We start from the raw sequence: 23,962 nt of genomic DNA, 5'->3' as shown, positions 1-23,962 counted from the left end.
GAGCAGGAAGCTCAGGGGGGAAGGCTGGAAAGGTATTCTCAATTCCCTCCTCCCCACCTTCCCCTTAGTAATGACACTACCAAGCAGCAGCAATGAGTATCTTCTCTCCAAATATTTACACAGCATAAATACCCACATGGGGAAGGGGAAACTTTGCTTTGGCTCCAGCTTGAGCACACAGAGGGTGGCCCCAGGTGACCATCTGACCCTGAAGGGGTGGGACTGGTGGTCAGACCACACACCTATCAGGGTAGACCTCTGCTTCAGTGTCTCCAGCCCCACAGGCTGGGGGAGAAGCAGCGGCTCCAGGGTCACTTGGGACAGAGTGGTAAAGCGAGGCAAGCGGGGGGGCTCCATACATATGGGGCAAGGGCAGGGACCTGTTCCCCTACCCAACCCCTGTTCCCTGGGGGCAGCACCCACCCAGCACCTGGACTGGGCTGCTGCCCTGCTGTCAGCCTAAGGCAGGTTGCTGAGTTCCTTAATGGCCTGAAGGATCCTCTTCATATGGCCCACTTTGGTGATCCCCAGGTCCTGCAGGAAAGAGAAAGAGGAGGTGATGCATTTGCAGGGGGCAGCTCTTGGCCCTTGCTGGTAGACAAGCTACAGGGTGGAGGATGAGGCACAGCCCAGCTCCCCATGCTCTCCCTTGCTAGAGCATAGTGCTTGCTTGAAGCCCACTCTCCTCTTGAAAGCACATCCCCATGTCTGAATGCAGCTGAGGGTCAGGTGCTGCTGATACAGCGGGAGGACCAAGGCCACCCTCCTCCCCTGCTTCCCTCCCATGTGCAGAAGCTGCACAAGCTCAACTCTGCATACCAGATGCAGGGCCAACCTGCCAAGGAAGGATAGGGAGAGGAGGGATGGACGGCACCATGTTCCCCAGGGCACAAGGGGGTTGTACCTTAAGGTCTCTCCTCTCCAGCAGAATCAACTCTGAGCCCTGGATGTCATGCCGAACAAAAATGTCTCTGTATTCCCCTAAACCAAGCGTTTCCAGCCAAGCTGCCACCTCCTCGGAGCCCCACTTGTCTGCTAGCAGGGAGGAAAACCACAGTGGTGGGCTGCTGGGGCCTGTGGAGGCAGTGGGACACAGCAGCGCAGGCAGCAGTGATGCCTGTGGTCAGCAGACAGCATACCCCCTCCCACCCCTGACTCCAGCAGGGCCAGAGACCACAGCCTGCTCGGGCTGCAGAGGTCTCTCCTCTCCTTGGCTTACTTATGGAGCACCTGAGCTGCTCCCCCTCAACCAGACCCCCAGCTGTGGACAAGGGACTTACCCAAAGGTCTGAGCTGTACCAGAGCCCCCTTCTCCCCCTAGCCAAGGAATTATGGGGTTGGGGTGCTCTACAAGTCTGATAATCAGAAAAAGCTTTAAGGGGCTCTTGGTGACAAGGGTGCCACTCCCAAGCAGCCCCGTTCCCCTTTCCTGAGGATTCTTCCCCAGCATTCCCCGAACAGGACATTGAGGGATAGGTCAGCACAGGGGGGTCCTTTCTAGCATGGACTGCACCACCTGTCTCTCCCTGGCACACTGCTCACTTTACCTGGGAGTGCACTGTTGGCTTTCTGCTTCTGCAGCTTGTCCTTCTCCTTCCTGGGCTTGGGGATGTTGAGGCGAAGCTTAAAGCTTCCCTTGCTGGCACCTTCCTGTGAGAAGCCAGGCTTGGTGGGATGCTACAGCTCCCTGAGGCTGGGCTGTGCCAGACCCCAGTCCCTGTGCACCTACCTCCTCGGCAGGGTGGGCAATAGGGCCCAGCCAGTGGATGTCCAGCAGCCGCTGCAGCTCCTGGCCCAGCACACTCAGAGGGCCCTGAAGCGCCTCCTCCTCCTGCGGCGAGTCCAGCTGTGGGGGACAGGGCCCATACCCAACCCTGCTGCCACCCCCAGAGGTAGCAGCCTTGAGGGGCTTCGGGTGCTCTCCAGTCCCTCACTCACCGCCTTCCCATCCAGGAATGCCCTGGTCTCAGCCCACAGCTCTTTGATGCTCAGCACCATCTCCACAGCCATATTCCTGCTGAGAAACTGGGGCACAGAGGGGGTAACCCCTTGAGCAGCAGGGCCCCATGGGGCCTGGGTAAAGGCTGCCTTACACTCCCAGTCCCCGCTCACCTCTGAGGTGCCAGCAGCTTTGTGGGAGAGGGCTTCACTCAGTGCCAGGGAGCTGGCATTGACTGCATGCGCCAGCTCCTGCTCCATGGCTTTGTGAGCCTTGGCTGCCTCATGGATCCTGCGGGTGACAGGGGCCAGAGCTGCCACGGCTCCCCTGGGCTGGGCACAGCATGGCCACAGCACAGTTCCCTCCTCCCTGTGCCCACTATATTCCCCTTCCCACAGTCTGACCTGGCAATGAGGGTCTCAGCAACCCGTGAGACCTGCTGCAAGAGGCTGCTCTCCTCCTCGGTCAGGTACTCCATGGACTGCTGGGAGCTGAGCCGTGGCCGTGTGGCTGCTCGGTAGCTCTCCCCTTTCTGCTTGTCCTCCCAAGACTTGAGGGTGCTTTCAAATGCCTGCAGGGGACAGACATGGCCCCTCTGAGACTGTCATACCTCCCCATGTCCCTCAGCATGGTTCTGCTGAGCTCCTCAGTCTCACCCGGTCCCTTGTCAGCATCTGGGCTCTGTTCTTGTGCTGGATTTTGATGATGCCAGGTGGCTGGATCCAGGCCTCTCCATCCACCTGCACAGGTACACCCTCGTCGCCCCGGATGGTGATCTTCACCACGCGGCACTGTGGGGCACACAGCCCAGGGGTGGCATCAATAGCTGCCAGGCTGAGCAGAGCCACACTGCCTCAGGCCCCACTGCTGCCCCAACAGTGTTCAGGCATTAGCTGTGGTCCTGCAGGGTACCTCACCACTACCTGTGCAATGCGATGGTGCTGGAGGTTGATGACCCGTGACACGGCCATCTGGATGCTGCCAAAGACTGCCACCACCTCCAGCTTCTTGTCATCAAAGGATGGAGCCCCAAAGTTCTGTAGAAGATCACTACACATGAAGACATCCATTTTCCCCCATGTGTGCCCAAGGCAGGGACACCCTAGCCCTGGGGTATCTTAGGACTGGGGAAAGGACATCACGCCACCCAACTCATCTCATGGTACTGACACTCACATTATCCTCCTTGGTGCCTCCCCAGAAGTTGATGCCCCCAGCATAGCTGGGGATGTTGAGGACAGCAATGCCCTGCAGGCTGGGCAGTGAGATTGGCACCCCGTCACACTGCAAGAGAGGGCTAAGCCTGGGGATCTGCTGTAACACTGCCCCTCCCCTTTCCCTGCTCTCCCAGCCCTTTACCTCCAGCTGTACCCGCTGCTCCAGGTTCTTGTAGGTGCGCTGCAGGAGCTCCTTCGTGCCCAGCACCCCATACCACATCATGTTCTTGGTGCGGCTGCTGTAGGGCAAAGTGGAACAGATGAGGAGCTGTGGGCTCCCCACTGCCTGTCACAGGCTCCCTACCCTTCCTGGGGCACTGTGCTGAACAGTCCCGGATGGCTGGCCCCACCTTAGTTTCCTCAATTCTTGCTACCTCCCAGAAAAGCCAAAGGTGCAGCATGTTGCACCCAGATTTTGACCCTTCCACGCCAGCATGGCAATGTCCCTCTCTCCAGCTGCAGAGCAAGTAAATCCCACCGAGTCCTCAGGTCTTCACCCTTTCTGAGGTGTCTGCAGCCTGCCACCAAGGGGTGCTCATCCCAGCAATGGGTGCAGGTACAAAATCTGATGCAGGATGGATCTCCAACACAGTAGGCCTGAGTCACCCCCATGGCTCCCAGCAACTTGATGGCACTGGAAAGCCAAGGGTACATGTTTTTTCCTGGGGGAAATCTATGGGTTCCAGCCAACCTGCACTTCTTGGGGTGCTCATCGCGTTTGTTGTTGAACTCCAGGGAGATCTTTGCATCCAGGCCAATGCCAAAGTAGTTATTCATGACACATTTCTCCAAGAAGTGTCTGAAATCAGCAAGAGGGAAAGCAGGTTGAGCAGCAGCCACACATCGGTGACTCTGGGCTTGCTCCAGAGGATGTGGTGTAACACCCACTGGAGCAGAGCGGCTGGCACTGGGAAGCCTGACCAAAACTAGCAGGGATGGCTGCTAGTTTCCCTCAGTCATCATGGCACAGCCAGGACCTGCCTGCAGGTGGGAACACCAAGCTCAAAGCATCAGCCAGAGATCCCACACCATCCACAGGCAGGCTCCCCCAGCATGGGCACTGCTTGGCCAAGGAGGGCCTGGTACCAGGGATGCCACGCTGGTGAGCAGCAGCCTCCTCAAAGGGGCAGCATGGTACCAGCTCTGCTCCTGGGCAGCAAGAGTGGGACAGGGTCTCCGGGGCAGGCAGAACACCTGACTCACAGGGTGCTGGGGTCTTCAGGGAATTGCAAGCTGCCAAAGGTGTCTGGCCGCTCCAGGACGATGGAGGAAGATGCAGAGGTCACCGTCACCCGCCGGGAGCCTGGCCAGGGTGACAGGGAGGTAGCTGCCACACGGGTTCTCTCCCTGAGCCCATCCCACAGCTCACCCCCATGCCCCCACAAAATGCCACATGCCCTGCTGGCATCTTACTGAGCTTCTCCTCCTCCTTGTTGAACTCCTCCGAGCTGTCCTTGCTGGGGCCCACACTGCCCTGGTAGGCTTGGGTCTGCTTGTTCTGCTCATCCACAGCTGTATACAAAGAGGGGCATGACAGGGAGTCTGTGCAGCCCTGTAGCCCCTCCTCGTGTCAGGCCTGTGGGCTCGAAGGGCCCAGGGTGGGGCCACTGCTGCCATCCCAAGGATCCCAGGGGAGAACAAAGACATGGGTCCAGCACCAATCCAGTGTGGCTTCACAGTCCCTGCCAGGTTGCTGCAGCAGCAGGAAGCTGCCAGGTCCCACCACTCCCTCACCTCTCTCTGTCTGCTCAATGATTTGCCGCAGGGCTTTCTTCAGGCTGTTTGCCCGCAGCATGAGTTGCTCCTTGGATTTGAAGATGCGAGGCTGGGGGTTGGGGTTGAAGATGCCAGCTTTCTCCCGGTCCTTGACATCAGCGTGGGTGGCCTGTGCCATCTCTTCAGGGACCATGATGGCCTGAGCTTCCTCATTCAGCTCCCGCACCAACGAGTCCAGCTTTTCATTCAGCATGGCGCACTGTGGGACACTCACCCCACTCAGTATCTGCCACAAGCTGCTGCCCCTCACCAGTGCTGGGTGCTTCCCTGGGCATTATGAGTGCCTGGATACCCCCAAGCACCTGGACATCCCATGCCTGGGCACCCCAAGCATGGCACACCCCCATACATGCTCAACAAGGGCACAGGCCTGCGGAGCAGCCCATCCCCTGTTCACGGGCTGTGCCACCAGCTTGACCCAACCCTCCAGCTCCCCTGCAACACACCTTCCGTGCCATCAGCTCAGCCTCCTGCTTGTTCTCTGTCGCCCTCTTGTAAGCCCGCCCAACTTCAGTCACAAAGTCATTGACAGTGCCACAGAGGAACCTGCCAAGGGAAGTGGCTGGAGGTCAAGAGGGGCACAGCATGGCCAGCGAGGCACAGATGCCAGCCAGGGCGCCTGCTGGGATAACACCTGCTGCTCCAGAAGGCCAGCACAGCCAGCATTATCTGCCAGGCACCAGCACAGCCGGCAGCTGCTGGAGGCCAGCTGAGACAGCCTGGCCGAGGGGGGTGGAGTGGTCCGGAGGACAGGCCCCAGCCCAGCAAAAGGGGCTCCTGGCACCCACATCAACAGCCCCCTCCTTACTTTGCAGAGGAGATCACCACTGAGTGCTTGTCTGACTCCAGGATCTTGGCCAGGTGGAAGGCAACAGAGTCCGCGTAATGGGAGATCTGGACCTGGGGGACACAGGTGGAGACAGCTGGACACCTGCCACCTTGCCATGTGCCCCGCTCAGGGACGGAGCTTTGCCCAGCCAGCCTTGAACTGGGGATGATCAGCCCTTTTTCAGCCCACTCCCCACCACTGCTGCTGGGCAGAGGCAAGGTCAGTCACATCAGGAGGGAAACTGGGGCAAGGGGCTGAACAGGAGCACACAGAAGAGTCCAAAGCAGCTGTCCACAGGCAGGCTAGCTCTACCTCACCTTCTGCCTGCTCCCAACTGCATATGCCAGGCTGAGACCTGCCAGGCTCATTTCACTGCATGCAGCCAACTCCAGCCCCCTCAGAGCCTCAGGGACCCCCAGAATAACCTCTTCCTGTGCCATCCCTCCCTGTGTGTCCCCGAATTGGGTTGAACAGGAACCTGCCCTCCAGCCTGCCCTCCCCATCTCAAGCCCCCAAATGCCAGCAGTTCCCACCTGGATGTCGGAGTCTCCATTTTCCTCCTCCTTCAGTGCTGAGGGGGACTGCTTGGGGGCCTCATAGGTAAGCACACTCCACCTGCCAAACAGAGACCATGGCTGCTTGTCATCTCCTGGCCCCCTAGCACAGGGACAGGCAAGGAACTGGGACAGGCTTCCCAAGAGATGCCAGGGTAGGAGGGACAGAGAGGCATGTATTCCGTGCCCTGCTCACCGGTCCAGCATCTTGGTGGTGGCCCTTTCCAGCTTCTCCAGGATCTGCAGCAGCTGAGTGTCATCATCGCATAGGCTGCCCCAACCCAGGACCCGTGCAAGGTCATTACCAGTCCCCAGCGGCAGGACACCCAGCTGACACTGCAGGAGAGAGGCAGAGTGGGGGGGCTCAGAGCAGCCCCCAGGGGCACCTGTGACACCCCCAACTCTGCTGTGCCCATTGCTTGGCAGCACCTGGGGAACACAGAGTGTCCCAGTGCTGGGGATGGTGCCAGCCTACACTAGTAATGCCAGGCACTCCCAACTCACCTGCTTGTGAAGGCCAAGGGCATCGATCTCAGAGAGCACCCAACCCACACTGCCATCCCCACCACACACCAGGATTCTGAAGGTGGAGAACTTCTGGAAGAGGCGCAGCCTGGGTGGCAAGCAAGGAGAGAGGGAATAGGTGCTGTGCCAGGCGCCCACTGGGATCCCAGCAAGGCAATTCCAGGGTGCTCAGGCTGGTGCTTACCCCAGGTGTGGGCCCCCATTCATGAGGTCAAAGACTTGGGCTGGGTTGAGGAACTGCTTGAACTTGCGCAGAAACTTGACACCTTGGTTGTCCCCACTCTTGGAGTTGACAAAGGCCAGGAGAGGGCTGGAGCAGGTCGAGGGGCAGGTGGCTTTCCAGAAACCTGCAGAAAGCCCAAACACATGAGCCCCAGCTCTCACTGCCCACACACACTTCAGGAGAGCAGAGTATGGACACTCCATCTGTGCCAAGCCCAATCTGTGGGGTGCTGGGGCAGGAGGGGCAGTGATGGGGATGCCCAGGGGATGGTGAGGGGCAGAGGGAAGAGGAAGCACTATGCTTTTTAAGAAATGAGATGGGGAAAGAAATGTGCCCAAGGCAGAGCAGGATTGACAGCTGGCCCAGAGCCCGCACCTGCCTCAGGCACATCTTGGCTATCCCAGTTCCCTGGCTGGTGTCTGCAGGCTTCTTCCCTTGGCAGACCAAGCAATGCTGCAGCAGGGACCATATCAGCCATCATGCCATTGGCATGAGCCCCACAGCTATTGCCCTTAGAGCCCCATGGGCTGCCACCAGGAGCCCTAGCACCCCCACCACAGCAGAAGCATGGGGGTAACATCCCCACAGCCCCCCCCTCCTTGCCTGGCCATTGCTCCATCTCCACTCCCAGCCCAGCTGAGTGCAGCAGAGCAGTAACACAAAGCACTGAGAGCTGCTGAGTCAGAGCGTGGGCTGCAGCGGAAAAGCTTGCTGCCAGCAGCACTCATATGCTGCAGCACGACAGCATGGCAGGACAAGGGGGGGACTGAGGCCTTGCTAAACTGGTCCCAGTCGGGTGGGCAACAGCCACAGCCACGGGTGGCTGTGCTGCTGGAGAGGGACAGGGCAGAGATGCTGCCAGGGATCAGCCACCAGCAGCCGAGGCTCTGGAGCTGAGGAGCAGCCGCGTGATGGTTACCCTGACAGCATCCCAATTAGTAACAAGGCAAATGAGCCACCGGCTGAGCTGAGTGGTGAAAAGCAGTAAAGAATGAAGAAAGCAATATCCGGAGGAGAAGAACAGATTTTGCTCAGCGGAGGCCAGCTGGGCCCCTCAAGAGAAGGAGACAGCTGGGGGGGTCCCCCCACGCTCCACATGGCTTTTCCCTGCAGTTCCCGTGCCAGGGCAAAGCTGTGCTCTGCACTACCAAAAAACCAGCTGAGCTTCAGACACTGAGAAATAACCCAAGCAACAGCTTTATCTTGCCTTGACAGATGCTCGACCCATTGAGGTGCAACAGAGGACGGCCCACCTCAGGGGTACAGGGTTGGCACTGCTGATCCCAGCACAGAGGCACCATGTCCTGAGCCACTGCAAGTGGTGACCTGGCAGGAGCAGCTAAAGCCACATGCAGGCAAGAAATGCCACCCCAAAGCCCACAGAACACCACCAAGCCCTGAAACAGAGTGCAAGGCAACAAACAGACTTCAACTAAGGGAAGGGCGTTGACTCTGGAGCCTACTGAAGTTAGTGTTCCTGCTGCCCCACAAAACAGGCACAGTGCAACAAGTCAAAGCCTCCAGAAGACCTCAGAGAGCTCAGAGCCCTATCCCAAACAGCCTGTCCCCCCCACCAGAGCAGCCCTGTGCCCTCCCCAACTCACCATCAGAATCGATGCTGTTCAAGGCAGTTGGCGGGATGATGGACACTTTGTACTGGCCCAGGGGGCACCTCTTGCCAAGGAGCTCCTTGCAGGCACCGTGAACCTGGGAATGCAGGAATGCCTGTATCAGCAGAGCAGGGGGACGCAGCACCAAAATCTCAGCATCAGCTTTCCCAGAGATGCACACAGGAGGGGCAGTGCTGTCTGTGCTGGGAGAGGGGCGGGGACAGGGTGTGTGGGTATATCCTTACAATGGCCTTGCACCAGAGACAGCGCCAGTCCTGCAGCCTCCGGACACTGCCACAGGTGCGGTCACAGACAGCACAGCGTGCACTGACAGGCAAGTTCCCCTCCAGCCACTGATGGGGCATGGCCACCTGCAGAGAAAAGCAGCTACCAATAGCATCCTGCACACTTCAGGGAAAGATCATAGGCCACCTCTTTCCACAAGCACCATGGAGGTGGTGCCATTTAGCAGGGCAAGGTGGGTCTGGGACCCCTCCCATGTCCTCTCATCCCTGCCCACCTGGCTGCTTGAAGCCATCAGCATGTTAGGCAGGGTAGACATATCCCCAGAAAATGTCTGGAGGTGATCCCACTTGGACAGCAAAAAGGGATCCTGATACAGGGTTCCAGAGGAGGTGTCCCCAAGCTACGCCCCTGCAGAGCCAAGCCCAGAGGCCGCACAGTGCAGGGGACTGCTACAGTTTCTTCCTGCTTCCTGATTTGGGCACAGCAAGGCTAGTTCTGATGGAGGATCTGTCCTGCCAGGATGCCTGACAGGGACTCCCCTGCTTACCCCATCCTCATCCTCGATGATTTCAATGCCGATGGAGGCCAGAGTCGTCCACTTGCAGTTGTTTGTGGCTCTCACGGCACAGCGCTTGTGCGCCTTGAACTTGCAGACTGCATGGGGGAGAGCAGTGAGGAGCAGGGAAGGTCCCCACGGCATGCACATCCCTGGTCCCAAACCTCTCTGCATCTGGGCAGTGGGCATCACCCTGCACCACTCCTGCTCTGGCCCAGCCTTGAGAGGCTGCCCTGCTCTGATGCCAACCCCTGCCCACGTCCCAGCAGGACGCCAGCACTGACCTTCGCAGGAGAGGCCATGGGAGGTGACCCCTGGAAGAGCTTCACGGCACACGTTGCAGAAGGTGGGGCGGGCGTGAGAGCAGGCGTACCAGTTGTGCATGCCCGAGAAGTGCTCCATGTTGAACTGTGTGGCCTGGAGACACAGCCCTGCTCCATGAGTGCCTGGCACCCTCAGCCGGCACTCCCTCTCTCCCGGCCTCCTGAGTCCCCCCAGCCCAACTCCTGTCCTCCTTGTGGGGCTGTGCCAAGGGCAACAGCTCTTTTCTGGCAATCAAAGGCACGCAGAGGGAAACACACTCCACACAGAAATACAGATCCATTCAGCAGCCTGCCCACATCACCTCATGGATCTCCCACTTCTGGACAGATTTCAGGGCCGTGATCCAGTCCTCCATCTCCTTCCGGTTCTCCGCACATAAAATGAGCTTCCTGAATGGCGTGATCACCTGCAACAGCCACCATCCCCACGTTCTCTCGCAAGGCCACTGCCAGGCCAGCCAGAACCCAGCACAGACCCCAGCAATCTCTGGCACACCAGTGCCACCTCAAGCAGCAGGAGGCCATGCCATGGAGTGCTCCATGGCTCTGGGGGGATGAGGGAGGTCTGTAGTGCCTCCCCACTCGGTTCCAAGGTCTCCACAGGGTGCAGCTGGTAGCCCCACAACTCCCTCACCGTGAAACTGTTGTTGATGTTCTTGGTGCTGGTCTCGGCCACACTGGCATCAGACAGGTCCACCTCATCGAAGATCAGGGACTGCGAGGGAGGAACCAGAGCCCCAGTCCACCAGGCAGGGATCTCTGTCCCCTCCTGGGCTGGCAGGCTCAGGTCCCCCCCAAACTGGGCATGTTGGAAGCACCCCCTACCCTACCTTGGCATCCTTAGCATAATAAAGTGTCCTGCCTCGCAGCTTGAAGTATCGTCTCTTCCACCTCTGGAAGGAGCTCGTCTGCTTCAGCAACAGCCCCTCCTTTACGCTCTTCTGCAGAGACCACAGTGTCCTGAGCTCCCGTAGCCCCCCAGGATCACCAAAGCCACCATTTTCCCCTGTGACACCAGTCCCCGGGTCCCCAGGAGCACAGATTGGACATTCTGGGGCTCACTCTCTGCTGCATGTAGCAGGGCAAATTATGTTCCCTGCCTACCATCGCCTGGGCACTGGGCACTGCCTGTGATCTGGAAGGAGGCTGCTGGGCATGGCAGGACTAGAAGATGCAGGTCTCCAGCAGTGCAGAGGCTCCACTGTTGATTCTTCCTCTCCATCCCCAGGGTAGTGCCTGGAGATCCTCACCCTGCTGCAGCTCCCTAGAAGCCAAGGGCAGAACTGGAGCCAGCAGAACTTCCTTTAAGAGGAGACTAGTGCCCCAGAGATAGCAACTGCATCTTCAAAGTGGCATTACTTGGGCACTGCGGCCCCAGCCGGTTTGGAGAGCAGAGCTGGAGCAGAGCCGGAGCGCAGCCAGCTCTGCCTTGCCCCCACAGTCCCTGGAGAGGACAACCTGGGGCTGAGGGTAGCCTGCAGCAGGCAGAGCATCCCCTGCAGCCCAGTGCATCGCTGCAACCTGGCTGCCCGTTCTCTGCCTCCCCCCGAAACACAGCACCTGCCAATATTTACCCTTCTTGCAGTGGTGTTTACAAGACTCAATTAATTAGTGTTTGCAACATGGCTATGAGCCTGAAAGAGGTGGCAGAGATGCTCTGGCACTGCCTCATCTATGATTGTATCTTCTTTAAACACCACCGGCAGCTCTGTTCAGCTGCTTCTCTGCAATTAGCTGCCACAGTGGTTGTATCCAATCCAGGCACATGATGACAAGCCACATTTAACAGCAAATTAGCACTGGGCATGAGGGCACAGCGAGGGAAGCATAGCGGGGCTCCGCACTCCTGTGCCAACCCATGTGCTGCAAGAGGTGGCAGCCAGGCACCCATCAGCCTGCAAACACACCAGCCCCAGGTCTCAGCCTAAATCTACTGCCCCATGGGTCTGAACCAGATGGCCAAACCACCAGGAATAGCAGAAGACTTCACAAAGAAACTAAAACCCCACCTGGGGTGCTCCCTGAGCTTCAACTATCCAAATGCCTAACCCTCCTGAACCTCCCTGGGGCACCCACCACATTGTTCCCTGCTCTCTGCCAGCTTGGAGTTTGAAGAGGGATGTTTTAAGCCTTTATCACTCCCCAAGACTGCTGCAGAGTTTGGCTGCGGTCAATCAATCACCATGGTGCCTCAGAATGTCAGTGCAGGCTCAAAGAGCCCGGTGGTCCCCGGTGCCAGCACCCCGGGGCACACTGAGTCCTTGTCCTGGCCTCAGCTGTGAGAGCACACAGGGATCCCTCCAGGGGGGTCCAGCTGTGACCTCAGACCCGCACACAAATCGTTCACCCAGCAGTCCTTGTCCCACACCAGGGGACAAGCCAGGGTCCTGCCATGGCCCGGGGGGATCCAGCCCCAACCACCACATCCACCACACCTGGCTGCCCCCATCAGGCACAGGTTCCATGTTTGCTGCAGTCATCGCTGTTGTTGCACAGAACAGGCAGTGTGTGACAGCGGGCAGTGGTGTCAGGAGCTGTGATGGTGAAGGGCGGGGAGGCCATTGGAAGAAAAGGATGACAATGAGAAGGAAGAAGGGGCAGGTCCATGATGGCGCCTCAGGGCTATCGCAGCCGGGGCTGGAGCCAGCTGGGCATGGGCACTCTGCCTGGCTCCAGGGCCACGTTGGGGGTAGGACACAGCAAGGACTGGCTGCCTAGGAGGGTGGCACCCGCTCCTGCGAAGGAGGGTCAGAGCTGAAACAACCCAGCAGCAGCAGCAGCTCCTGACAGCAGCAAAAAGTCATCACCCAGCCCCAAGATATCACAGTCCTGGCACTCCCAGGGACAGAATGCAGCTGCCCTGAAAAGCAGACTCGCCCACCTCCACCACCACACCCGTGATAGCTCGCCCACCTTCACCACAACACTTCCAATACCACGGCTGGGGAGATTGTGCCTCAGTTTTCCACCAGTGCAGACTAATCCCTAGCCAAACCAACACGGGGCAGCAAAATTGGTGCAGAGAAGCTCAGGGGGCACCTCTCCCCACGGCCACCCTTGCGGGCTGCTTTGGGCATCAAAGCCCAAGCCCTCTGTGTTGCCATGTGTAGCATTTTGCTGCATAACTCCTCAGGTAAGCAGCTGCCCATCCAGGCTCCATCATCCCTGGTGTGTGATGCCGTGTGGTACAGGTTCCATTGGTGCCCACACGGGGCCAGACAACCCCTCCCAGGGGAAAATAAGGCAGGTCCCCTTTCCAAAATAAGCCCTGGAGTCCAGCTGTCCCACGCTGCCTGGGCAGGCACACAAGTCTGGGGTGATGAAGGGTTGTTTCGGGATCTCACTGTGGTAAGCCACCCACCTACCTCATTTTTTGACCATGGGTCTCAGCCAGCTGAGACCTGCTCCAGCTGTTGGGGCAGGGAGCAGCTCCCAAGTGGCTCCATGGTTTTGGACCCCTGCTTTTGCAATGAACAACAGAAGGACACCTGAGAGGCACCTGATGGCCAACGCCAGCTGCAGGCCCAGCCACACAGTGGGAATGCATGCTGCAGCAGCATTGCTGGGTGAGCCCAGGGTTTCCTCTTTGCAAACAGGAAAGGGGTGACAATGGCAAGGGCACACAGGCCATGCCAGGGTGGCATCACCCCTGCTATGCCAACTCCTCAAAACTCTGTCCAGAGCACCAGGGTCACCACAATTGTATAGCAAGTGGCTATTAGGTACCCTAGAGCTCAAAAGAGCTGGAGCTGAGCGCCTGTAGCACAGGGACTGCCTCTTCTTCCTGGAGAGTTTTGGGGACAACGGGAGCGCTGGCTCACTGGGCTGGGAGCTCTGCACTAGTCATTGCACAGCTGTAAAACACAGTGTGCCTCCCACACTCTAAAACCAACCCAAGCCACTCCACTCACCCCAACCACAGCTTTTCTTTCTGGAAAGCCCCAGGCAGCACTGCAGGGAGCCTCAGCAAAGCCAGAGCTAGTCTCACCTCAGCAACCAAGGCGGCACACCCAGAGCCACATATAACCTGCCCAGCATCAGCCAGAGGCCAGCTCCCCTGTCGGGCTCTGTCCCAGCACTCCACTGCCCCATCCCAAGGTCCCTCCCTGCTCTCTCCAGCCCAGGGGGCTCAGCACCAGCACTGGGGGAATCCCAGAGGCACAGGGCAGGAAGGGAAAGGTGAGAATGAAACCATACAGTGTCTGCAGACAAACTACCACCTCCAGGTCAGATGCAGCTGAAGTGGCAGCGGAGCCTCAGAGAGGACACAGGTAAAAATGGCCCTGGGAGGATGGCCAGCCACGTGCTGTGGCAGGACTGGGCTGGTTTCCAGAAGCCATCAAGCCACAGGCTGCCTGTGTGCTCAGCACAAGCAGGGGGCTTGAACGGCAGTCCAGGGATTCTTCCAGGTCAGGCTACAACCTGAAATGCCAGCCCTTGCTTCAGCCCTAAAGCAGAGCCCCAGGATGCTGCTTTGTTCCATTACCCCGCTCTCCCAGCTCTGTCACCACCATTCCTGGCAAGAGCCCATTGTGAATCCAGGTCGGACCACAGCTGGGGCAGGAGGGTTTTCCTGCTGGGGTCGGCTTGGACAGCGAAGCAGTGCCTGGAGAAGAGCCAGGAAGGTTGTTACCCAGGAATGCCATACATATGGCTCCTGAGCACCACACTATCTGCCCACACAGCTGGCCACCCTACACCACTCCTGAAGGGACATACTTGTCCCTGAGACCACACGATGCCTCACCCAATAGGAGGAGAGGGGAAAGAGGATAACTCGTCAACACACCGACCTGCATTGCACCAGCATCATTCCAGGTAGCCACCCTCCTGCTCCAAGTGCAGCAGCCCACTGGGCACAAGCTGGGGTCCAGTTGCATAAGAGCTCATCCCCCAGCTGAGCCAGCAGGCACCAGGACAGCAGAGCAAAGCTGGCAGGCTTCAAACAGCCCAGCTGCAGGGCTTCCACCAGCTGCTAGGCACCCCACAGGCTAGAGTCAGTTGGAAACCTTATCAAGCTTTGTGACACAGCAGAGCTCTTCCGGCACTGGGCAGTCAAGGGGCTCGGTGCCTGACAGGTGCTTTGGCCCCACAAGCTCAGATGCTCCCAGAGGATGGAGCTTTCTGGCACTGCAGGACCAACCACAATATCCCTTCCCTGTGCTGGGTGGATGCTTAAAAGGAGATTCTAGCACCAGCCCTGACACGCCCTCACATTGCACCCACAAGACCATTAAAAGGCAACAGACAATTAACAGGAGGAGAGGAATGAGGAAAGGAGCCCCTAGAAGAAAGGCAACCCCCCTAGAGCACATTATCCAGCAGCTGCTTTTTAGAAATGAGGTCATTCTTCCCTATCTACAGCCACATCAGTCCCCAAGCATCATGCTTGCAAGCATCCTGCATCAGACCAACTTTTACTAGTTCACCCCTGCACCTTGTGCCCCAGTGCTGGTGGGAACAGCCCTCCCACTCTGCCCAGCAGGAGAGGGAAAGAGCTGATGGACAAGAACACCATTCACATAACAGAAAAATTGGCACGGAGAGGGCAGAGTGCTTGAGTAACCTCACAAACATCCGGCTTGTGACAGTGGGGCTATCTTCACACCCCAGGCACCAGCTTGGTGAGCCCTGATTAATGAGAGCAAGCCCAGCCTCTCTGGTCTCAGACAGTGTTTTCTCGTGTTGAGATGCAATTTCCTAGTTTTTCATTTCTCTCCATTGGCAGACACCACTGAGAAGAGCCTGGTTCCCCCTTTGCTGCACCCTCCCTTTCAAAAACCAGGGACTCCGTGGTTACAGTCTCCCGTCCAGGTTGAACAGTCCCAGCTCTCTCAGGCTCCCTCTGTATGAGAGATGCTCCAGTGTCCCACCAGTGTCAAGTCTAGAGGGTGCACTGCCCAGGAGCTGTGCAGAAGAAAGGTTTCCAGGCCTGGCCCCAGCCAGCTCTACCTTCTTTCTTCATTTTTGGCCAGGGTTTAGCACTCAGTGGGCAACATTCCCCACAGCCTGGCTCTATAGCACTGCCTCACCAGGCTCCCGACACCTGCCCAACACCCCAATATGCATAGGTACAGCTTGCCTCGTTCCTGGGGCACTCTGAGCCTGCAGGATGCTCAATACCTGCAGCAAGGACAAGGGTACCAATAACCCCACTGACCTCCCTGAGCCCCATGGGAGGATTCTGGTGGGTCCCTCAGCCCCACCAAACAGCTGTGATGTATCTCAAGATCAGGAATTCAGGAACAGGATTCCCTTTTCCAAACAGCAGACAAGCCATGGTTACCCCTGCCCACCATGGCCATGAACATTGTTCCCATGCCACGGGCAACCCTGGATCCCTGGCACGCACCCCGCTGTGTTCCCCTTGATACCCCTACCCCCCAGCTTGGGTGCAATCACCCCAGGACCTGTCACTTGCTGAACCAAACAGCACTGCTGGGTCACTCTCTGCCTCCACTCTGGGAGGCAGCTGCTGGGAGAGCCTGCGCTGAGGCAGTGCCGGGGAATGAACGCCCCAGACACACGAGCAGGATGTGACCCACCACCCCCATCAACTCAAATGCGTTGGTGAGCCCCAGAACCAGGCCCTGTCTTCCCTTCACCTTCTCTACAAGCCCAGCCATAAGGGGACCAGTGCTGGGAAACAGCATCACATCCCCCTCCCACTCTGCACTTGCACACCTAAAACCTGGTACAGGCAACTGGCAGCCCCCAGATGCATTGAGGAGGATTGGTGGGGGTGGAGGGAGAATGTCAGCAAGACTCCATCCATCCTGGAGCCTTTCACTCCAGTAGGGACACCTGCATCTGGCAGTTGTTTTTGTCACTGAGCACAACGACCTCGCCGCCCCTACAGCAGTGCTGGCACAAAGCACCCCACAGGGTGTGCACAGTTCCAGCCTGGAGGTGTGGAGTGGGGGGGATGTGATTGATGTGGAGGCTTGACGAAGGGATGTGATCATGAGCATTCAGAGTGCAGAAGCACTGGAACTGGGGAGCAGCAATCAGAAGGATTCAACAGATCCCAAAATGATCCTCACCTATTCCTGTCCCAGGGGCTGGACAACACCCTGGAGTGGGAGAAGCTGCCTGCTTCCATCACCAGAGACCAAGGCCTCCCCAGTCAGTGTGGATGGGGTGGGGGTCCTGACCTTTCCCAGCCCTGCAACATGGCAGGCTTCTATACACCCTCTCAAGCACCCCATCCACCACATTTGACCCAAAATATGACAGTGAGCCCTGACGCCCCACCACCTGCTGTCTCAGGAGCTGCCACTCTGGCACTGAACTCTCCCTTACAAACTGTGTTCTTTAGGTACCTGTCCCTGGGGTGCAGGCAATGATTCCCACTCCCTGCCCCAGCCCCACCTGGGTGCCGAGGATGTCAAGACAGGGGTGTCACTCAGGAAGGTGCCTGCCATGGCACACACCCCGTGGCTGTGGCTGGAGTGACAGGCAGCACATGTGCCTTGTCAGGGCTGTAAGCCTGACCTGGGTGGCAGCAGCAATGCTGTTGTATTGCACTAAATAGGAATTTAGTTACATTGGGTGTTGGGGAAAGACGTTATTGGGTCACGTGAATGGCATGTTCCCCCTTTCACATGGGTTCCCGTCACATAACCCCCTGGTTCTGTATGCCCTGTGGTCTGTCCCACGGATGGTCCCTCCCCTCACCCCTCCCAGATGTGGTCCTCTTTCCCCGCCCCCACCACCTGGGGCACAAAGCCCCACTGCAGGTGAGGCACACCCTCTTTGCTGCCTGAGTGGTCGCCAACATCAGAGGTGATCTGTCCCACATGAATAAATTGGACACTTTGACCCACGTGGCAGGGAGCGCTTCTCGTCTCTTATCTCGTTCATGCAGTTCTGTGTGGGCTTGGGTCCTGAGTGTGCTGGGTTTGGACTCATATAAGCCCAGAGATCCACAGATACTGCACAATGTCATCCAAAAATCCTCATTTCCGTAGGAAAGGAAGGAGTCCATCCAACCAGATGCCAGGCTGGCAAGTGCAGTCCTGCCCATCAGGACCAGGGCAAAGGCATCCTCGGGAAAAACACTGAACCGCAACACTGAAAACACGGAGGTGGCAGGGGAGGCATACACAACTCACTCTCAGGCCCCTTCAGCTCCAGCCCTGCCAGCTCTCACTCTCTCCCCTAGCTCCATGGGCTGTTAACCCAGACATGTCATTTCCACCTGCTCATCCATCATGCCACCTGCCTCTCCTGACATGCTGCACAGCATGACCTCCTGCATGGCTAATTGCTGATGCCAAGCAGGATATGGGCAGCAACCACAGCGGGCAGGGAGACAGCCTTTCCCCACGTGCAGCCTGTCAGCAGCGAGGCCAGAACCTGCTTGAGGTATGGGGGGCTCTGGCGACTGGGCTGTGGCTCAGAGCATGCTCGTGTTCCTGTGCTGCTGCTGTAGGACATGGGCATAGCCCAGCCATCTGCCCCTTCCCCTCAGACTTCCTGGCATGGATGGCTCCCTGTGATGTCCCTGTGCCCCACAGCATGGCAAGTGCTGCATGGCAAACTCCAGCACCCTTCCAGAAGGGTGCTGAGGGCTCCTACACAGAACTAAGCATCCCCATGATCCTGCACAATGGCCTGGCTTCCCACTGTGCTTCCTCCCCAACCCCCTGCACCAGCATAGCCCTCTCCACCCATGTGGCAGCCAACTTGGAGAGGGCAGAGTTGATGCCAGCCCGCTTCAAAGAAGGGAAAATTGAGGTATGCTCCTTGAGCAGCCAGACGGACTCAATAAGAGCCCCTCAATGCCCCATGCCCCAGAAGTCTCTACTGCCAAGTGGAAAAACCCCACAGTGCTAGGTTGGGAGCATGGAATTTCCATACCATTGAGCAGGTATCCTCTGCCCCACCTCATGCCAGTGCACCAGGCTTGGCACAACAGCCAAGACAGGGACAGCAGGAGGGGAGCCTGCCCCAGCTCCAAGCATCCCCACAGCTGCAACCAGACCCACATTGCCTCATTCCCCTTCCTTCATGCCCTCAGCACCCAACACCAGAGTCCAGTAATAGCCCTCTTTTCCACAACTACGTTCCTATGCCGTGTTTTCAGAGCTCTCCCCCATCGCGGAGCAGCACAGCCACCAAATCCCCACTGAGGAGAGGCTGGCACGGGAAGCTGGCTGTAGGGGGATTTCTAGCAGCCCCCATGTGCCGCCCAACACTGCAGGCACTGCCTTGACTCATTCCACCACCTCCTTCCCCCAGCTGAAAGGTGGATGCAAAGGACCAGCATGTCATCCAGAGCATCCTCCAAGCACTGTGTCTGCATCCTCCCTCCCCAAAATGTTCCCCCAAACCTCCTTCTCTCCTCACATCCTACCTGGCCATTTGGCCCAGGTTATTTCTGCCAGCATTGCATTTCACTGTCCTGACCTGGGACCTCTGACCATGCGCTCCTGTCTGGCTAAAGGCACCACACCCCGTATTTTGTAGTGGTAATCTTGTAAATTTTGTAAGCTATCAAAATAGCTTTTTCTGAGCAAACTGTGATACACACACACAGATACTCCAGCTGCTGTCATGCTAATGGCTAGGAAATATGAGTGTTCACGTCTGACCTCAAAGGTGTTCCCATCTGTCCAGCAAACCACCACTGGGGACTAGATCTGTGGGAATGGGACCTGCAGGGGAGCTGGCACAGCCAAATTGATCTAGGGCACTAGGAAAGATGCACAGTTCCATTTTGCCACCTACCAAGCCCTACACACACAATGCCTGCAGCAGGGTGTGGGATCTGAGGAGCCTACAAAACTGTCATGACCCTAAATCTCAGTCCCAGAACATCCATGGAGCATCCTAAAAGGAGTCCTCTTCTTCCAGGGACAGGTAAGGGGAACCCAGGGGATACAAATGCAGCATTGAAGGCAGTGTGGTAAGGGCCCTCTGGGTATGGGAGAGACCCTGTTCCTGAATAGTGGGATGAAATCCGTGCTTCACAGCCCCATGGGACCAATGCTGACACCACCACTGTGAGGTTTGCATGTTTCTATGTGCCCTCCCATAGGACACAGGGGGCCAACACCCTCCCAGCTGTGGCTGGGTCAAGTCTGCCAGCAGCAAGAACCTGGTACCCATTTACACCCTGATAAACTCCCCCGCCTTGTCCTCAGCAGTGACCCCACACCCAGCCAGCCCCTCACCACCGGCATCCCCCAGCCCTGACCTTGCTTCTCATCTGCCCCGAGGTGGAAACCTTCCGGATGAGCTTGTGAGAACTGTCCTCCTGCTCTCCCTCGCTGTCGGATGACTCCTCACCACCAGCCTCGGGTGAGATGGGTGTCAGCTTGTCCAAGTCCAGGGATGACACTGATTCCCGGGTCTTCCTTGAGAACAGGTCCCCAGGCACCAGCTTCTCAGCCATCTTCCAGTCTGGCTTGGCTCAGAGCTCTGTAGCCCCTGATGACAGCCCTGAGAGGACAAAGACACATAGGAATGGAGGAAAAGCCCTGAAGAGACATGCATGGCCCCTCATCCTGTAAGGCTCTGCTAGCTGGGAGGTGCAGCCCTGGAAATCAAGGGAGATGGTGCATCCTTGCCCAGAAATGACACTCAGGGTGGCATCCTTGCAGGCAAAGTTTTCCTTCCTTGCCTTTTTTTCAGTGTCCCAACTATTCCTCAGCCTACCTGGCATCCCAATGTTGTCCCTGACTTGGGCACAGGAGACTGTGGTTGCCCCGTGCTGGGGCATTGGTACGTTGGTGCATAGAGGAGTGGAAGCCATTCCCGCAGCCTGTGCTATTTCTCCTTGTTGCCCACCCCCGAGGTGCTGGGCTGCGCTGCGTGGCCGGGGACAGCGCAGGGATCTCCATGAAAAGCAGCAGCCGGACCCCGCCATCCGTCTGGCTCCGGCAGCTGGGAAGGGATGGGCGAACCTCCTGCGCCCATGGCTCGCGAGCCCCGAGCAGGTGCCTGCGGCTGGGCTGGGATGTATGGGGGAGCGCGGGGGAAGCCGTCCCCATTGCACCCCTGCCGGCCCCGAAGGCTGAGGAGGGACTGGTGGGGGCACCTACCCGACAAGCGAGCCTGGACGGCAGCAGGGCTGCCGTGGCCGGGCTGGGGGTGGCAGGGGCCACCCCACGGCGCCATGCCGGGCCCCACGCACCTACCACGGGCCGGCTCCATCGCGCCCTCCCCCTTCCCCGCGGCGCAGCAACAAGCGTTGCGGGGAGAGGGAGGGAGCGAGGGCAGCGCTGCGGCCCGCGCTCCCCCCCCCCCGCCCCCCCCCGGGTGCATTGCCTCCTCCAGCCCCGGGGCTGCCGGGTGCCGGATCCCCGGCGAGCATCCCGCAGCACGCCCGGGACAGAGAAGGCGGAGCGCCCCCCGCCCCGCACACACCTTGCACGACCCGAGCCGCCGCCGCCGCTGGTGCAAGGTCGCTCCTTCTCCGGCCCGCCGTCCGCAGGCCCCCCGGCCCCGCCAGGACGTGCCTCCGCAAGCGGCCCCGGCCCTGCCCCTGCCGCAAGCCCCGGCCTGCTCGGCACGGCGGGCGCTGCTGCGCGGCGCGGGCGGCCCACGCACGGCCCCGAGCATGCGGGCACAGCGGGCACCCGCGCGCCCCCGCGCGCATCCGTGTGCGGCACCCGCGCGGGCACGGGAGAGCACGTGCACGCACGTGTGCGCTGCCCGCCCACGGAGGAGCGGCGGGCACACCCGGGTGGGTGTGCTCACGCACATACGTGTGCACAGGCTCGCACATGCACGGGCAGACACGGCTTGCACCGTGCACAAACGGATGCTCCCCTCGCATGGATACATGCATGGGCCTGGGAGAGCACATGCAGCACTGCAGTGCACCTGTGTATGCGCCACCCACGTGGGCAGGGCCAGCACATGCCTAGGCATCACAGCCGCACATGCGTGTGTACCTCCACACAGGCATATGCACAAGCAATCACAGACCACACAGGCCTGCGCACCCTGGGCATGGGAAAGCACATGCACCCTGTGCCTGCACATAGATTTTTGTGGGCACGGGCGAGCACGTGCGCTGCCACTGTGCACATATTTGTGCATTCCCCACATGGACAAGGGCAGGGACACGGCTGGCACAGGTGAGCATTAACCCTGTGGCCACGCACATTTTTGTGCCCATACCCACACGCACACCCCACACACAGGTGAGCGTGTGCACCATTGCCATGCAACCATATGGGCATATGGCGTTACATGGAGGCACGGCCGAGCACATACACAGATGCTGCCACACACTTCCACGCACACACAAATGTGCTGGCAGCCCAGAGGGCCGCCCATGTCCTGAGTGCATCTCCAGCAGGGTGGGCAGCACGATGAGGGAGGCAGCTTCTCCCTATCTGCTCTGCTGTCCTCTGGTGACATGCCCAAGAGTGCTGGCTCCAGATCACGGGTCTCCAGCACAAGGAGGATGTGTTGCTGCTAGAGTGGGTCAAGAAAACACCACAGAGATGCTCTGAGGGCTGAAAACAATCTACTGTGGAAACAGACTGTGAGATATGGGGTTGTTCAGCCTGTAGAAGACAAGGCTCCAGTAAGACTTTAAAGTAGCGTTTCAGTATATCAAGGAGTTTCCAAAAGGAGAGTTTTTCACAGGGCATGTAGGGACAGGACAAGGGCCATCAGTTATAATGTGACTTACGGTGTGTTTGGATTACACAGAAAGAGGAAATCATTTTTCATGGGGGTGGTGAGGCACTGGCACAGGCTGCACAGAGAAGCTGTGGCTGGCCAATCTCTAGAAGTGTTCAGTGACAGGGTGGATAGGGCTTGGAGCAACCTGACATCCCTGGAAGATGTTCCTGCCCTAACCCTAACCCTGCCCCTGGCAGGGAGAATTGGACAGAATATCCTTCAATAATCCCTCCCACCCCAAACCTTTCTGTGATTCTGTGGTGCGCATGCATGCAGATGGCCCCACAGAGGTGTGATTGCATAGAGCATGCCCTGGAACATGTGTTGGAGCACACACACATGCATACACACAGGGGGGTGTGCCACCAAAAATCTGGGGAGAGAAGCTCTGGCCTCACTTTCCATCCCACAGTGTTGCATGGGCCTCTGCGCTCATCTCTCACCCACTGCTGCTCTGGGCTCTCCATGCTGGCAGAGCCCCATATCCCTTCCTTCCTGCTGGGCCATTCTGCCTCAGTGCAGGGACAGGAAGCGCTCTCTTGTCCCTTCCCTATGCACGGCTTTCCCTTTCGGGCTGTAATGGACTGTGGGAGTGAGGGGGGTCTACTATGTGTACCATACTATGGGGTTTGGACTTTTCTGCTCCAGGATTCCCCATCTCCCACGTGTGGCAGGGGTCTCTCATTAAAGCATCACTACCTGCCATATCCTCATCCTTCCCCAGCTCAGGTGTATGGGACATTGTGGGACAGACCTGGGATCTGTATAATGGAGAGATCATCATGATGGGGAGACAGACACCAGGGGCTACCATACCTTTGTGGGTTCTGTTTGCAATTCTGGAGTCTCACAAAGCAATCCCCAGGACACCCCATGCCATGGCCACATCCAGCATTGAGGGTCCCTGTATCCAGCAAGCCAGCCATGCCACCATGCCGTGGGCCGACAGTCATACCTGGCAGCAGCTGGAGCTGCATGGAGGGACAATGGTGTTTTGAATGGGTCATGGGGCACAGTTTCCCTGTGCCTGCAGTTATCCACATGCAAGGGCTTGCACAAGTAGCCCTATGAACTCACACTTATAAACGTGGGCATGCATTCACATGTGCACATCAGACATAGGACAAGTTCCCCCGTGCATGCATTCACCTGCACGTGCAGTCACTCGGCCACTAACACTTGTGTGCAGCAGCATGGATCTATGCCCTGTTCATGAGAACTCACATATATGGCATGTGTTCAACTATGAGAACATGCATGCTCAGAGGTGTGTGCATGCATTCACTTATGTAAGAGTTCAGCTGTGTGTGCTCATGTGTATGTGCACACATCCAACTGTGCGTACATGTTCACTTCTATGCACTGACGTGCATGTGCCTGTATCCCCTGCATTGCCATATGCTCACACTCCACACATTTCTGGCCACTCGCCAACACGCTGCTGTGTGCATGCATGTGTGTACCCCGGTGTGGGGGTGTGTACCCACTGTGAGGGTGTGTACCCACTGTGGGGGTGTGT

At 58.3% G+C, this 23,962-nt stretch overlaps 1 protein-coding gene and 1 non-coding gene across 14 annotated transcripts; both read right to left on the bottom strand.

Annotated features, from left to right (window-relative positions):
• Window positions 1–84: 84 nt before the first annotated feature.
• Window positions 85–21,542, bottom strand: DGKK (diacylglycerol kinase kappa). Of its 13 annotated transcripts, none has more exons than XM_074551847.1 (30): window positions 21,172–21,542; window positions 20,000–20,244; window positions 10,629–10,739; window positions 10,433–10,513; window positions 10,101–10,205; window positions 9,760–9,892; window positions 9,467–9,573; window positions 8,919–9,044; window positions 8,668–8,770; window positions 7,025–7,187; window positions 6,820–6,928; window positions 6,512–6,651; window positions 6,295–6,376; window positions 5,741–5,832; window positions 5,379–5,478; window positions 4,891–5,131; window positions 4,570–4,668; window positions 4,360–4,459; window positions 3,848–3,955; window positions 3,299–3,392; window positions 3,116–3,223; window positions 2,863–2,976; window positions 2,596–2,730; window positions 2,344–2,510; window positions 2,113–2,230; window positions 1,939–2,025; window positions 1,730–1,846; window positions 1,548–1,665; window positions 905–1,074; window positions 85–534 (listed from the first exon to the last, which is right to left on the bottom strand). In XM_074551847.1, the coding sequence occupies exons 2-30, from the start codon at window positions 20,195–20,197 to the stop codon at window positions 460–462; spliced, it is 3,501 nt and encodes a 1,166-aa protein (XP_074407948.1). In that variant the 5' UTR covers window positions 20,198–20,244; window positions 21,172–21,542; the 3' UTR covers window positions 85–459. The 13 variants fall into 13 exon arrangements, with proteins under 13 accessions (XP_074407948.1, XP_074407950.1, XP_074407946.1 ...); XM_074551849.1 differs by having other exon boundaries at window positions 1,730–1,831; window positions 3,299–3,395; window positions 21,172–21,540; XM_074551845.1 differs by having other exon boundaries at window positions 3,299–3,395; window positions 21,172–21,539.
• Window positions 18,650–18,746, bottom strand: LOC113460128 (small nucleolar RNA SNORA17). The gene has a single exon (XR_003381874.1). It is a non-coding gene; the product is annotated as a small nucleolar RNA SNORA17 (small nucleolar RNA).
• Window positions 21,543–23,962: the final 2,420 nt, after the last annotated feature.

Source organism: Zonotrichia albicollis, chromosome 14 (assembly GCF_047830755.1).
Source record: "Zonotrichia albicollis isolate bZonAlb1 chromosome 14, bZonAlb1.hap1, whole genome shotgun sequence".
NCBI classification, from domain to species: domain Eukaryota; kingdom Metazoa; phylum Chordata; class Aves; order Passeriformes; family Passerellidae; genus Zonotrichia; species Zonotrichia albicollis.
The sequence above is the reverse complement of the archived record's forward strand: the minus strand, read 5'-3'. Positions and strand labels throughout refer to the sequence as shown.

Coding starts and splice junctions, on each gene's coding strand:
- DGKK (XM_074551845.1), bottom strand. CDS start 20,197: ATGGCTGAGAAGCTGGTGCCTGGGGACCTGTTCTCAAGGAAGACCCGG. Junction 5,479..5,740: donor GTGGTGATCTCCTCTGCAAA/GTAAGGAGGGGG, acceptor TTCCCTTGGCAG/GTTCCTCTGTGGCACTGTCA. Junction 4,460..4,569: donor CAAGGAGGAGGAGAAGCTCA/GTAAGATGCCAG, acceptor CACCCTGGCCAG/GCTCCCGGCGGGTGACGGTG.